The 16,996-nt window shown below is 44.2% G+C and overlaps 1 protein-coding gene across 1 annotated transcript; it reads right to left on the reverse strand.

Annotated features, from left to right (window-relative positions):
• Nucleotides 1-9,412: 9,412 nt before the first annotated feature.
• LOC127642459 (beta/gamma crystallin domain-containing protein 3-like) lies at nt 9,413-16,805 on the reverse strand. Its single transcript, XM_052125080.1, has 10 exons — nt 14,853-16,805; nt 14,624-14,750; nt 14,381-14,413; nt 14,189-14,298; nt 13,987-14,113; nt 13,772-13,899; nt 13,568-13,691; nt 10,375-10,533; nt 9,982-10,141; nt 9,413-9,896 (listed from the first exon to the last, which is right to left on the reverse strand). The coding sequence occupies exons 3-10, from the start codon at nt 14,396-14,398 to the stop codon at nt 9,808-9,810; spliced, it is 915 nt and encodes a 304-aa protein (XP_051981040.1). The 5' UTR covers nt 14,399-14,413; nt 14,624-14,750; nt 14,853-16,805; the 3' UTR covers nt 9,413-9,807.
• Between the last annotated feature and the right edge of the window lie 191 nt (nt 16,806-16,996).

Consider the following 16,996-nt stretch of genomic DNA (forward strand, 5'->3'; position numbering starts at 1 on the left):
ATTACAAATGTAAATCTTTGTGCGCTCCTAGGCGTTTACAATTCGAGAGCCCGCTGGTGGATTGTTCCCTTCAATCGATTCCTTGAGTTTTCTTCAGTTGGTCTTAAAAAGGCTTTGAAGTGTGAAAACCCGTCGCAAAACCACAAAGTTACAATTTTAACTCACTGGAGCCTCAGCCATTTCACGTATCGCTATTTATTGTTATTATATTGTTTTTAAAGCTCCTCTTGTCACAATAAAATTCATCATCCCTTCACTTGTGAACTCATTTCTAAAATGCAACGGTTATCCGGCTTCATCAAGTTGGCAGAGGTGTGGACTCGAGTCGCGTGACTTGGACTTGACTTGGACTTGACTCGGACTCGAGTCACTAATTTGATGACTTGCGACTCGACTTCGATAGAATTAAAAAGACTTGCGACTCGACTTAGACTTTGACAGCAATGATTGCAACTTGACTTGGACTTCAGCCGTCTGACTTGGAAATACTTATACTTTTTAAAACCAAAGATAAGAGTTGTATAATTAAAAAATGTGCAGTAAATCAACGATTAATTTCCCAAATAGACGATTCATTTGATTTTCAAATCTGCATTTCAACGCTCCATATTCAACCAATCAGCTTCCACGAAAGCTGGACCAAGTTTGAAGACCGCGGCATGCATTTAAGGACTAGGACACAGCAAAAATTATACCAAAGGTGATATAATTGGGATATATTGAATACAGCGTTAAAGGCAACAAAAGGATTGCGACATGTAGAACCTGTGGTTACAAAATTACAGACACCTCGTCGACAACGTCCAATTTTGTGAGGAATCTGAAAATCCACAGACAGAGGTAAGTTGATTTACAGGCTAACAAAGTCTGCATATTGAACCGCAAACTTTTACTGCGGTCGGTAGCATTTAACGTTTTATAGCAATTGGTGTAATGGACAAAATCTTCCCGGTGTTTTATTACCCTGTTGTATGACCTCGATAAAGGAACGCCATTTATTGTGACCACACACGTTGGTGCTTTTTGAGCATAACTGGTTAAAATGTGCATGTAAACACACTCATTCTTTTGCGGACGTGCTGGTCCTCTGTCACGCGTTTAGCTATATTTATTTAATTATATTGGTGCGTGGTTCTAAAAATCACAAATCCGATCATTTACTTCGGTTTGCGGCACTTTACAGTATAGAACTTCGTATATGCAACTTAAATGTCTGCCCTTAGCCACTGCCTGGTAATATTTCAGATTTCACTCACCAGTTCAGCACGTTCAGCGTCCTTTCACAGCGTGTTTATAGTAAAAGTTTGGTTTGCCTTAATGTGTGTCCAAAGATAAGATCCATGTATCATCTTTATTACCCTCTTTGGTCTTTACGGGTAGATATCGATAAAAAAAAAGAAAGATAAAATTAGATTTTAAATTAGAAACTTCTAGATAAAATTAGTATACATTTACTATAGTAATTAATACTCTGACACTAATTTGGGCAAAGCGCACTAATGACTTCTTTAAGACTTGAAGCTAAAAGTTGACGATTTGTAAATTGACTTGGACTTGACTTGGGACTTGCCTGCCTTGACTTGGGACTTGCCTGCCTTGACTTGGGACTTCACTCGGGACTTTAATGCAATGACTTGAGACTTACTTGTGACTTGGAAAACAATGACTTGGTCCCACCTCTGCAAGTTGGACACGTGGAGAGTTGCAATGTCAAGTCACTTTTTCTGGTTGACTGTAACTTCTATATTATGTCTTTGACGGGCATAAAAAACAAAAAATCATTGAAAAGTCAAAAAATGCTTTCATTGTTCAACCTTATATTATTTTTATTATTTATTATTATTTTTTTGGCTGTTCATGTTCTGCAATTTTGGACACAATTTAATGTAAGACCTTGGCATGATTATTAATAAAAAAAATAAATAAAAAAAGTTATCTTTAAGGAAATCTGAATTGATGTGTTGTTATTGTAGTCGATGACTCAGCGAGTGAACCATGAATGGGCTTTATTGGATTTACGCAGATTTCATTTCAAAGGGCAAAAGCGCCCTAACAAGTGTGTCATCTCATTATCGTGGCAAGATTCGATGCCGTTTTTATTCTTAAAAGTTTTTCAAGTCCTTCGGTTATTTTCTGATGCATTTGTTTTTGGAACAATTTCTTTAATAGGCTATATTTACTGGACTCAAGTCTGCTCTGCTCGCAACACAATAATCTCCTCCTCACAAGCATGCCCGATAAGTTTCATGAAATGATAATAATAATAAAGGATTGAGTTTATCCCACCCAACAATTCCTACAAAAACATTTCAGCGTTCTTGTGAAAAATGCGTTCATTACCACGTCTCCATTACAGTCGTATTCATGCAAATCTTAAAGGCGTGCATGTGACATTTTAAACCACTCACAACCTACGTGCAAAAGACTCTTCTACCTTTTCAGCGCTACATTTCCATTGCTCTCTTCTTCTGTTCATCTCTCCTCGTCACATGAATGCAGGCGAATTCTGAATTCGATGACACCAAGCTTAGCAAAATCGGACCGACCGTCCTAAAGATTTATCTGTGAAACAATCCAGCCAATCAGATTCGATATGCAAATGAGGGTGGACATAATGAGGGTGGAAGTCGTTTTTACCTCTATACCTAACCCTAACCCTAACCCTAACCCTAACCCTAACCCTAACCCTAACCCTTCTCCTAACCCTAACCCTAACCCTAACCCTAACCCTAACCCTAACCCTACCTAACCTAACCCTAACCCTAACCCTAACCCTAACCCTAACCTAACCCTAACCCTAACCCTAACCCTAACCTAACCCTAACCCTAACCCTAACCCTAACCCTAACACCTAAGCCCACTCTAAGCAACCTAACCCTAACACCTAAGCCCACTCTAAGCTTAACCTAACCCTAACATAGCCTAACCCTAACACCTAAACCTGCTCTAAGCTTAACCTAACCCTAACCTAACCCTAACACCTAAGCCCACTCTAAACTTAACCTAACCCTAACATAGCCTAACCCTAACACCTAAACCCACTTTAAATTTAACCTAACCCTAACATAACCTAACCCTAACACCTAAACCCACTCAAAACTTAACCTAACCCTAAAATAACCTAACCCTAACACCTAAACCCACTCTAAACTTAACCTAGCCCTAACCTAACCCTAACACCTAAACCCACTCAAAGCATACCCTTACACCTAAACCTACCCTTACACTTATAACGCTTTTAATTTAAAACCTACAATTTGTAACCCCACCTAACGCAACCCTAATTATTTAAACCCTGGGTATGTTGGTGCAGCATGGATTGGGTGGGCGGGGCTCTCTGCCTGATCCTCTTGCCGAACTTTGGGCCCATGGAAGCGACCAGTTGAGAGAAGGCCTGTGCACAACCGGGCCTGGGCCCTTTGGGGCCTAGACTTAGGATTTTACAATTTCCTAACCCTAACCCTAACCCTAACCCTAACCCTAATCCTGCCCCATACCTAATCCTAGCAACTTAATCCTACCCCTCTACCTAACTCTAGCCACTATAACCCTGCCCCCACACCTAACCCTACCCCTAACCCTAACCACTTAACCCTGCCCTCACACCTAACCACTTAACCCTGCCCCCATACCTAACCCCGCCCCTAACCCTAACCACTAAACCCTGCCCCCATACCTAACCCTAACCACTTAACCCTGCCCTCCTACCTAACCCCGCCCCTAACCCTAACAACTTAACCCTGCCCCCGCCCCTAACCCTAACCACTTAACCCTGCCCTCATACCTAACCCTAGCCACTTAACCCTGCCCCCATACCTAACCCTAACCACTTAAAAAGCCCCCACACCTAACCCTGCCCCTAACCCTAACCACTTAGCCCTGCCCTCCTAAACCTGCCCCTAACCACTTAGCCCTGCCCCCACACCTAACCCCGCCCCTAACCCTAACCACTAAACCCTGCCCCCATACCTAACCCCAACCACTTAACCCTGCCCCCGCACCTGACCTCACCAATCTAAACCCCCTAGCTTCCACCCCTAAAATTAACCCCATATCTAGGGGTTAGCTGTATCCCCACTCCTAAACCGGGTTAACTAACCCTGCCCGGTCTCTAATCTTGTTAGAGATTGACTGCCTTGGTTTCGACAATTTTTTTGGGGTGACAATCCCCTTCCCGTTTCCAGGAGGGGGCTTGGGAGGCCTTCCCAGGTGGGGACAGGTGGGTCCCTAGTGGATAGTAGGGGTCGGACCAGAAGAGGAGGGGACATGGTTATTTTCCCTTTTTTCCCCTTTTTTCCTTCTTTATAGTCCTTGAGTAGGGATAGAGAGATGACGTGGAGGCAGTTGAGTATTGGGAATATCCTCCACGTTGATGGTTAGAAGTTTTTTGGAAACTAGGATGGAGGATTGTGGGTAGCAGGTAGTCACCATGGTGGTATGACTTAGGTTCTCATAATGGATGGTTGGATGAACCGTTGGTTTAGTTAGAAGTTTCTGCAGTCTCCGGTTGTCTTGGTAAGGATGATGTCTGTTTGGCTTGTATAAACTTTTAGGGGTTATCTCTGGTAGAAGCTTGATGCTTTGGCATCCGCCAGTCATAGCCTTCGAGATGAGATCCTTCTCAATCTCTTCTCGGGCAGCCTGTGGATACCTTGCGTGTGTTAACGATCAGGTTGGCTGGGTTGAGAATCACGTGAGTAAACTGCCCCTGTGTCCACTAGGACAAAGCACTTATGGGGGCAGCTTTTTACTGGTGAATAGCACCACCATTGCAACAGTACACTTTTGCACAACACGGCATTACACCAACCTATTTTGTTTTTTCTGGTTTCATTAGTCTTCGGTGTGTAGAGGGTTGAGGAGAGATTTTTTAGAATTTTTTAGGAGGAATTTCAATGATATATGGAGGAATGTGTTTGGGGAGTATATATTCAGCATAGGTTGGTACTCCGGGGTCTCCCAGAAATGTCTGTCTTGATAAATGGATGTTGTAAGAAGGGAGGTGGGGGGTTGTATGTAGAAATAACGTTAGATAAGGGGATGAGCCAGACCCAAAAAAAACACATTGCGGTTCTGGAAGAGAGGGTAGTAATTGGACATTGTGACACACGCCTGGGACTGATCCCCTATGGCGGGCCTCCCCAGAGGAGGGTGTATAGTAAGAAGAGGCTGAAACACCTGAAGATTCTGGGGCTTGCTACTGATGAGGTGTCATTAATATTCCCCCTTTAAAAAAATACTTTCTGGGGGTAGCCTGAATGGGTTTTGGGATGATTTGTTTTCCTTGAAAAAGCCTGTTTTTATCAGGCTATCTGGGGCAAATAGGCACATAGATTTCTTTAGAACAAGGAGGGTGAGAAATCTAAAGTTTAACCTATAGCTAAAGTCTGAGAGACTGTTATGGGACCATTGTCCTAACAACCCTATGTAGGAAAAATCTAAGGTTACAAGCCAGCTCAGGCCATGTGGGGTACAAATAGGCAGACAGAATCTCTTGAACAAGGCATGAAGAAATCTAAGTTTTAACCTAATAAACTATAGCAGTCTGAGGAGACTGTTATGGGGGGGCCATTGTCCCTAACAACCCAACCCTAATGTAGGAAAAATCTAAAGAGTTAACCTAATAGCCAAAAGTCTCCAGGCCATGTGGGGGGTACAAATAGGCGCAGACAGGAATTTCTCTTTAGAACAAGGAAGGAAGATAGAAGAAATCTAAAAGTTTTAACCTAATAAACTATAGCAGTCTGAGGAGACTGTTATGGGGGGCCATTGTCCCTAACAACCCAACCCTAATGTAGGAAAAATCTAAAGAGTTAACCTAATAGCCAAAAGTCTCCAGGCCATGTGGGGGTACAAATAGGTGCAGACAGGAATTTCTCTTTAGAACAAGGAAGGACGATAGAAGAAATCTAAAAGTTTTAACCTAATAATCTATAGCAGTCTGGGGAGACTGTTGGGGGGCCATTGTCCCTAAAAACCCTAACCCTAATGTAGGAAGAATCTAAAGAGTGAACCTAATAGCCAAAAGTCTCCAGGCCATGTGGGGGGTACAAATAGGCTGAGACAGGAATTTCTCTTTTGAACAAGGAAGGGCTGATAGAAGGAATCTAAAAGTTTTACAAATAGGCATAGGACTGGAACTTGTTTGGAACAAAAAGCAAAATAAAGGATGATTCTTGAATCAAGATTTTCCTAAAACCCTAGTGGCCGAAAGTCTCAAGGCCATGTGGGGGCACAAACAGGCCTAGGTAGGGATTCCCCTTTTTTGTAATTTAGGCAAAGGTCGATCGGTCCAACAGAAACATGCGCCGGCCAGTGCTTTTCTGCGAGTCCCCTAAGTAAACTATAGCAGTCTGGGGGGACTGTTATGGGGGGGGCCGTTGTCCCTAACAACCTAACCTAACCCTAACCCTAACCCTAACCCTAACCCTAATCCTGCCCCATACCTAATCCTAGCAACTTAATCCTACCCCTCTACCTAACTCTAGCCACTATAACCCTGCCCCCACACCTAACCCTACCCCTAACCCTAACCACTTAACCCTGCCCTCACACCTAACCACTTAACCCTGCCCCCATACCTAACCCCGCCCCTAACCCTAACCACTAAACCCTGCCCCCATACCTAACCCTAACCACTTAACCCTGCCCTCCTACCTAACCCCGCCTCTAACCCTAACAACTTAACCCTGCCTGCAGCCTCTAGCCCTAACCACTTAACCCTGCCCTCATACCTAACCCTAGCCACTTAACCCTGCCCCCATACCTAACCCTAACCACTTAAAAAGCCCCCACACCTAACCCTGCCCCTAACCCTAACCACTTAACCCTGCCCCCATACCTAACCCTAACCACTTAGCCCTGCCCCCACACCTAACCACTAAACCCTGCCCCATACCTAACCCCGCCCCTAACCCTAACCACAACCACTTAACCCTGCCCACGCCCCTAACCCTAACCACTTAACCCTGCCCCCGCCCCTAACCACTTAACCCTGCCCCATACCTAACCCTAACCACTTAACCCTGCCCTCATACCTAACCCTAGCCACTTAACCCTACCCCCATACCTAACCCTAACCACTTAAAAGCCCCCACACCTAACCTTGCCCCTAACCCTAACCACTTAACCCTGCCCCCATACCTAACCACTTAGCCCTGACCCCACACCTAACCACTAAACCCTGCCCCATACTTAACCCTGCCCCATACCTAACCCTAATCAAATAACCCCACCCCTAACCTTAAATCAAACCCCCTAGCTCCACCCCTAAAATTAACCCCACATCTAGGGGTAAGCTGTATCCCTGCTCCTAAACCGGGTTAACTAACCTGGTTTAGGGCAGGTCAGTCTCTAATCTGGTTAGAGACTGACCTGCCTTTTTTCTTCAAAAAAACTTTTTTTGGGTGTGACAACCCCCTTCCCGGGAGGAGGGCTTGGGAGGCCTTCCCCAGGTGGGTCCCCAGTGGATAGCAGGGGTCAGACCAAAAAAGAAGGAAACATAATAATATTTTTTTCCCCCTTTTTCTTATAGTCCTTGAGTAGGGATAGGGAGATGACGTGGAGGTAGTTGAGTATTGGGAATATCCTCCACGTTGATGGTTAGAAGTTTTTTTGGAAACTAGGATGGAGGATTGTGGGTAGCATGTAGTCACCACGGCGGTATGGTTTAGGTTCTCATAATGGATGGTTGGATGAACCATTGGTTTAGTCAGAAGTTTCTGCAGCCTCTGGTTGTCTTGGTAAGGATGATGTTTGTTTGGCTTGTGTAAACTTTTAGGGGGTTATCTCTGGTAGAAGCTTGATGCTTTGGCATCCGCCAGTCATAGCCTTTGAGATGAGATCCTTCACAGTCTCTTCTCAGGCAGCCTGTGGATACCTTGCGGTGTTAACGATCAGGTTGGCTGGCTTGAGAATCAGTGAGTAAATTGCCCCTTTGTATCTACTAGGACAAAGCACTTATGGGGGGCAGCTTTTTTTTACTGGTGAATAGCACCACCATGGCAACAGTACATTTTTGCACAACACGGCATTACACAAACCTACTTTGTTTTTTCTGGTTTCAATAGTCTTCGGGTGTGTAGAGGGTTGGAGGGGAGAGATTTTTTTTAGAATTTTTTTTGTAGGAGGAATTTCTATGATGTTTGGGGAGTATATATGCAGGATAGGTTGGTACTCCGGGGGTCTCCCAGAAATGTCTGTCTTAATAAATGGATGTTGTAAGAAGGGAGGTAGGGGAGGTTGTATGTAGAAATAACTTTAGACAAGGGGATAAGTCAGACCCAAAAAAAACACATTGCGGTTCTGGAAGAGAGGGGTAGTAATTGGACATTGTGACACATGCCTGGGACTGATCCCCTATGGCGGGCCTCCCCAGAGGAGGGTGTATAGTAAGAAAAGGCTGAAACACCTGAAGATTCTGGGGCTTGTTACTGATGAGGTGTCATTTATATTCCCCTTTAAAGAAATACTTTCTGGGGGGTAGTCTGAATGGGGGTTTTGGGATTATTTTTGGGGTTTTTTTCCCTTTAAAAACCCTGTCTGTGACTTGTCGCTAGGGCCATTTGGGGCTGTATATCGCTAAGACCATCTGGGGGGGGTGTTGGATTAGGAAAAGATAGGGTTTAGTTTGTAATAAGGAAAAGTTGTGCATAAGAAACTCCCTGATTTCTCTTAATTATTCGTGGGATCATTATCCTTGAAAGATTAAGAACCTAGTTGCCGAAAGTCTCAAGGCCATCTGGGGGATACAAATAGGCACAGACAGGAATTTTTTTAGAACAAGGATGGACGGTAGAAGAAATCTAAAAGTTTTAACCTAATAGCCAAAAGTCTCAAGACCATCTGGGGGGTACAAATAGGCATAGGACTGGAACTTGTTTGGAACAAAAAGCAGAATAAAGGATGTTCTTGAATCAAGATTTTCTTAAAAAAACCTAGTGGCCGAAAGTCTCAAGGCCATGTGGGGGGCACAAATAGGCCTAGGGAGGGGATTCCCCCTTTTTTGTAATTTAGGCAAAGGTCGATCGGTCCACCAGAAACATGCACCGGCCAGTGCTTTTCTTCGAGTCCCCTAAGTAAACTGTAGCAGTCTGGGGAGACTGTTATGGGGGGCCGTTGTCCTTAACAACCTAACCCTAATTGACTTGACTTAAATGGAACTGTTAGAAACTGAAAGCTGCTTAAAAACATGTTTCTAATGATGTTTGAAATATTGTGTAACTAACAGCTATTTAGAAAGAATTCTCCCAAACTTCACATTTTAAAATGAATATATTTTACAACCTTTATTTTCAGGATTCATTTTGCTTTAAAATGCTTCTTATGAACAGTCTCTGTACACATTGATATAAGGTTGAAGATTTATTTCAGTATTTTAATGCATTTATTATTTTTACACACACACACACACACACACACACACACACACACACACACACACACACACACACACATTAATGTTCCTGAAGAACTCCAGTGAAATGACTTTATACCATCTGAATGTGTCCAACGTAACACTTCAGCTACTGAAAAACAATGTATTTGAGTTCTTTTCCCAAAACTGAATAAAGGGAGTCTCGGTGTATCGGCGGTCACACACGTGAGGTTTCCTTTAGTGCAAATGTGCTGCATTTAAAAACAAACATACAGACTTATTTTACTCTAATCCCCTAATCCCAAAATACATTTTCATGTGATTGGGTTGTGGGTGAATATGTCAGTTATCTGAATATTAACTGAAATCCCATGTATCAAGCCCTCATTGATTGATTTGATCAGGTGTTCATGTTCCTGATAGTTTCAGGGTCACAGCACGTCCACGTCCCAGTTTTGAGTGTTTGTATCGACACACAGCGGACTCAGAATCAGATGATCCGTGTCAGCAGTAACTCCACCTGAGACACACAAACACAACATCAGATACAGAAAACAAGTGAAATTATTTTGAATGTTAGCTTTAGTGAGTTCAGCCTCTTGTACCTTTGATGTCCAAAACGAGACTGCGATTTAAATGTGAGGAGAATGTCCCATCTTCATTCAGACTCCATCTCTGATTCACACGCCCGTGTTCTTCCCATAATGCCACTCTGGCACCCGCACACGCCTTTGCACCGATCACAGACAGACAACCTCTCGTCACCTACACACATGACATCAGTGAAATACACAACACAGAAAAAATCTAACTGCCCTTTATTACATGAGAACTTCAGACAGATATTAAGCCCGTTTACAGAAAACCCCCTCAGAGAACCACTAACAATCATCTAGAACAAGACTTCACATGTCCAACAGGACTTCAGTGAGCTCGTGAAGTTCAACTCATGAAAACACATCGTGTCTGTCCGCTTCAGCACTGAAAGTGAATCTGACCGTGTTCTTTAGAAGACTGTCGGTGAAGATCCAGCGCTGCGTGTTCAAGGAACGATCGGCAGAACTCAGGAACACCTTTGCCGGTAAATTAATCGGGACACTCTCTGTGGTTAGGACGGAGTCCAGCGCCCGATTTCGTATCTGAAGGTGAACTTTGGGCTGAGAAGAAAACAACAGTTTGATTTCAAGCAAAGATCTCCTCTAGCATACATGATGACAGGTTATCAGTGTCATACAGACCACCACCAAAGATGTGTGATACATGCTGTTAGCACCCAGACAACACAACCAAACACTCACACACACATACACACTCAAACACACTCACACACACACACACACACACACACACACACACACACACACACACACACACACACACACACACACACACACACACACAAACATCACACACTAAAAAAAGACGTCACCACGACGCTTTTGCCAGGCTATGTGCACGTTAAGGCCACATGAAGTGTCGAACGCCCGCTGGCAGGAGGTCACGGGACAGATCCAACCGGTGACACGGGTTGAATGACTGAGATGACTGGCTGATGCACCACCTGTGCCCCCTACTGTGCCAACTTGCTGTGCTTTAGCCACCCTGCGCTCTGCTCGTTGTTGTGAGCGTCGCTCCTTTGCCCTCCGTTGTTGTTGGAGGGCGACTGCCTCCAACTGGCCAGCAGCATCCTTCACAAGCCTCCTCCAAAGAGGTCGATCTTGACACTGCTGGTACCAGTCGTCAGCAAGTCCACTCAGCTCCACATCCTCCTGTACCACATCACTCCATCTCTTCTCCAGCCTGTGCTGCGCCCGCTTAGCCCCCTCTATCCGGCCAAACAAAAACTGTTTAGGCATGCAGTGGCCGGGCATGTGGGCTACATGACCCAGCCAACGCAACCTTGCCTGCCGAAGGAGCTCACCGATGGGACTTTGTCCACATCTCTCAAAGATTTGTGAGCTCCTCACACAATCCAGCCTGGTTAAACCCAGGATGGATCTTGGGCAGGCCAGCCTAAATGTTTCTAGCCGGCAATGATGTTCCATTAGGGGGGTCCATGTTTCACAAGCATAGAGAAGGGAGGGAATGACCGTGGCCGAGAATACTTGAAGCTTTGTGCAGAGCGACAAACCGGGTAGCTTCCACACAGCGTTACGCAACCGATGAAAAGATAATGCCGCTCGACTGATTCGGATTGAGACCTCTGCTGTCAAACCGGAGCTGGTCATAAGCACACTTCCCAGGTATGGAAAACACTCCACTCTCTCCACAACTGCCCCATCACCAATTGGGAGCTGTGGAGGTGGAGTGTCCGATGGTACATAATACCCAGGAAGGTGCTTTGTTTTGGTTGGGCTGATGGTAAAGCCCCATCTCTTAGTGGCAAGCTCCAGGTTCATCAGCAGCGCCTCCAACTCCTCCTCTGAGCAGCAATCACCAGATCATCAGCATACATAATGTGGATGACCAATTGGGAGCATCCCTTGACCGCACCTGGACATCGATCAACCTCCCATTATATCTGTACCAGATGGAAATTCCTCCAGTACAGCCATCGAAGGCTTCACGAACCACACGGTCGAAGTAGATATTAAATAATCAAACATCACACACACACTCTCTCACACACTCACACACACACATACACATCACACACTCTCTCTCTCACACACACACACATCACACACTCACTCAAACACACACACACTCACTCAAACACACACACACACACACACTCACTCAAACACACATACACACACATCTCACTCACACAACACACACATCACACACACTCTCGCACACACTCACAGACACATCACAAACACTCTCTCTCACACACACACACACACACAAACTCACACAACACTCAAACATCACACACACACACACACACACACATACACACACTAACACACGCACACACACACACGCATCACACACACACACACACACGTAGTCTTTCCATGTTTTATGGGGACTTTCCATAGACATAATGGTTTTTATACTGTACAAACTTTATATTCTATCCCCTAAACCTAACCCTACCCCTAAACCTAACCCTCACAGAAAACTTTCTGCATTTTTTACATTTTCAAAAAACATAATTTAGTATGATTTATAAGTTCTTTTCCTCATGGGGACCGACAAAATGTCCCCACAAGGTCAAACATTTCGGGTTTTACTATCCTTATGGGGACATTTGGTCCCCACAAAGTGATAAATACACGCTCACATACACACACACACACACACACACACACACACACTCAAACACACACTAACACACGCATCACACACACACACACACACACATGTTGGTCTACCTATCATTATGAGGACTTTCCATAGACATAATGACTTTTATACTGTACAAACTATAGATTCTATCCTCTAAACCTAACACAACCCCTAAACCTAACCCTCACAGAAAACCTTCTGCATTTTTACATTTTCAATAAAACATTGTTTAGTATGATTTTTAAGCGATTTGAATTATGGGGACACTAGAAATGTCCTCATAAATCACATTTATAGCATAATACCCTTGTAATTACCAGTTTGTAACTTACAAAATTGTCCTCGTAAATCACAAAAACCACACACACACACACACACACACATCACACACACACACACACACTCAAACATACTCTAACACACACACACACGCATCACACAACACACACATCTCACTCACACAACACACAAAGATCACACACACACTCACGCACTCACACACACTCACTCAAACACACACTCACACACACTCAAACACAATCACACACACATGCACACACACACACACACACGCCAATGTCTATAAATATTGCTCTTAAAAATATTTTATTAGTGTCATACAAACCACCACCAAAGATGTGATACATGCTGTTAGCACCCAGACAACACAACCAAACACACACACACTCAAACACACACTAACACACACACACGCATCACACACACATCACACACACACTCTCTTTCACACTCACTCAAACACAGACACACATCACACACACTCACTCAAACACACACACACCCCTGACACTATCCTGATAAATGTGTCAGAACTCAATGTGTGTTTGTGCTGAAAGGAGGGAGAGAGCGCTGATCTTAATGGACCATATTATGGTCAAGATGTTTTAGAATTGTCATGATGAAACACAGCGGGTGTTGTTCTCAGGCACTGACCAGTTTGAGGGGCCTCAATGATCCAATTGTGTCCCAACTGCTGTGACCCCCCCAATCTGGATATCCTTGCAGCTGCAAGAGCATCTGACGCCCCTTAAAATGACTGTATTCATATGCCACCCACCTGCAGGACGACAGTGACGCGCTCACATACATTTCAAAAATAATTTACAGTAAAATTATGTGTCATGTGAGAAGCCTTACAGGCCGCTGTTGACTCTCACAGATTGGCTGAAGAAGTGTGAGATGTTCTCCACATCTGAATGTGACGTTTCCTCAAGTCCCTCAAAACCGCTGAGAGAAAACAGACTGACGGACGGATCGGTGAAACTCTGAGCGAATCATCAAATAAGCATCAAATGTGAACGTCATGAGAACTTTGGTCATTTATCTGTAATTAAATACTGTCATTGACTTACGTATGGAATGGGCTTTACAGACTTGATGACCGCTGATGCACAGCCACAGGAAGTGAGGTCAGGGTAAAGCCCCTCCCCCAGGATGTACTGGTTACCAGAGAAACCCTCCTCATCGAAGAGCAGCCAACTACACGAGGAAGAGAGTGTGAGATGAAGGTGGCGTGAGTGTTACTGATTATCATGTGTGATGTCATCATCTCACCTCCCTCTGATGACCCGGAACGACTGGAGTCTGAGACCGCCACAGTCCGGAGCTTCACTCACAAACTCTCGGCTCTCACCGTTGTAATGCGTCTGACTGTAGATGCGCAGCTGCGGTCAGAGAGAAACATGCTAGCGTCACATGCCGGAACTCCTCATGTTTACGTAAGTAGCACATATGATGCAAACATACCAAAGAAATTGGCTCCATGATGGTGCAAACTTCCTGTGATGAAAATGAGATGAATTAGTTAGATCTTGACCTGTTATGTATCCAGTCAGTCAAACATGATTCAGATGCATTTTTAATTCTCATAAGAAAGAGAAGCTAATATTAAATCATCTCGTGATTCAGTGAGTCAATCACAGTGCTCCAGTTATTAAACGTCTCTTTGTACTGCTCGAACAGTCAATGAGTGGGAGCGTGTGAACTCACCCTGCGAATAGGTCGCAGTGACCGCGGTGAGCTGCGCCTGTCACCCCATTCGAGGGTCCCTGAGTGTCGTCCTCTCTCTAGAACATACTGATCTCCTGTGAAGCACCTGTCTCTGTAAGCCACCCACCTGAAACACACAAACACCAGCGGAAACGTCACAACTCAAACGATCTGCTATGGCTTTTCTGATGGAGATGAAGGTGACATCAGAGCGTCACATGATACTCACGCTCCACTCTTCACATAGATGTTGTTTGTGTCCTGAGTGATGCCGATATGCTGCAGGTCAGCAACTTCCTGGTCCACCACAGTGACTTCCTCATCTGAGCTCTTCAGACAGATTGACGCTTCCAGGAAGTCCTGAAGGTGACGTCCATGAAATCCAAAGAGAATGACACATATTATGCTGCAATTGGCAAATCCATGAGGACTTGCTGCAGTCACTCAACATGAACGTCATTGTTCAAACATATATGTTGTGAGGTGTTGATTGCTCTTAATAAAGAGATTTAAGCTTCAACGGATCTGTCCACTCAAATGAGAGTCTGCAGTTTTGGTGGATTGTAATGGTGATGTACAATGTTTTATTGCTTTTCTAGAATCTTATTCAAATGTTTTTAATCCTAAAATAATTAAACCTGAAAGCCGATCCTGCAGCTGCACTTCAACACTGACTAAACAAACTAATATAACACTAGTCCTCATCAGCATTTTCAAAAGAAGTGTTTACACAAGCACAAAACAGATAAAGAAAGGTTTAAAGAGGGAGAGAGAATAATTGTGTATAATTCAGCCTAACCAAATTATACACCAAGGAAAAATACATCACACATTGGACAAACACTATTACAAATCAACACAAACTGGAATGTTATTCGGCATAGTACAGTGACTGAAAGAAAGTTAAGAAAAGCACTGAGGATGTACAGACTCAACGAGCACAGTCTGGTTATAGAGATGTCTATAGTGATCCCAATGCAACCTGGGAGTGATTGAGACTTGCACTTCCTCACAGAATGCCTAAAATACCAACCAATTAGAAAAAATATATCCACAAAATTAACAACATATGCCCAGATTTCAATGAATGTACCCCGACACAAAACATTTTTTTATTCTGGGTAAAAAAGAAGAATGTGCAAACATAGCTGCAAGATTTGTAGTATCCTGTAGAAACCTGAGGGACAACAACAACTAAAATAAATAATATATTAATATATGTTTATGACCCCTGACCCCAATCCCCTACCCCTGTTTCCAACACTATATAATGTTGCATTAATGCTCAATGTTATCTCTTTATAGTTATTATTGTTCTCATGTCCTTGTTCAGTTCCTGTTCTGTTTTTCTGTGTAATTGATTTGGAAATACAAAATGTCTTTGTCATGTCAATAAAGCTCATTGAATTGAATTGAACTGAATTGACAGACAGACAAACAGAGAGAGAGACAGACAGAGACAAACATTGGACATTGGACCACTGGGAAAATGAAAGTAAAAAACAAAGCAAATTGGAATATTATCGGGCCCAAAACAGAACATATAATCTGGCAGAATATCTGCACACTGTAAGAGATCCAAAACAGAGACGGATCCTCACCAAATACAGACTCAGTGATCACAGACAAACATGAACGAGTCTGTGCTCACTGTGACACGTGTGAGGTCAAGACAGAGACACACTTTCTCCTTCACTGTGAGAAATCTACAGAGTTGAGAAATACCTCCACAAACTCTCAAACCTCATGCCAGAGTTTTCCAGTTTGGCAGAAACCAATCAGATGCTGGTGTTACTGGGGGAGAACAGATCAGATGCTGGTGTTACTGGGGGAGATCAGATCAGATGCTGGTGTTACTGGGGGAGAACAGATCAGATGCTGGTGTTACTGGGGGAGAACAGATCAGATGCTGGTGACATCAGATCAGATGCTGGTGTTATTGGGAGAGATCAGATCAGATGCTGGTGTTACTGGGGGAGTTAGGGAACATAGGCGCTTCGACGGACGTTGGCCCATTCAAATAAGTTGCCATATGACGCATAGGCTGTGCGATGGACCGTAGGCTGAATTTGGATCCGTTTGGCCTCTTAAGCGAATGGCGAGTCGGCGTTTTTTCCCTAATAGCGCAAACGGCGCAATTGTTGCGCAATAGGCTGTTGGTTGACACCACCGGGGGCGCCCTCGCACTCGCGGGACGACACCGGCGTCCACCGGACGGCCTGGTCCGTCCACCGGGCGTCGTTTAGATCCACCTAAGTGACTGAGTCTTGCTCTCGTCCCACGAACAGCCTATTAGATCCACCGGAGTGACTATTTTTCATCATTGTGCCTGAAGCGCCACCTAAGTGACCGCTCTTAGCGTGGTCTTCCTCA

This window comes from Xyrauchen texanus, unplaced genomic scaffold, assembly GCF_025860055.1.
Source record: "Xyrauchen texanus isolate HMW12.3.18 unplaced genomic scaffold, RBS_HiC_50CHRs HiC_scaffold_63, whole genome shotgun sequence".
NCBI classification, from domain to species: Eukaryota; Metazoa; Chordata; class Actinopteri; order Cypriniformes; family Catostomidae; genus Xyrauchen; species Xyrauchen texanus.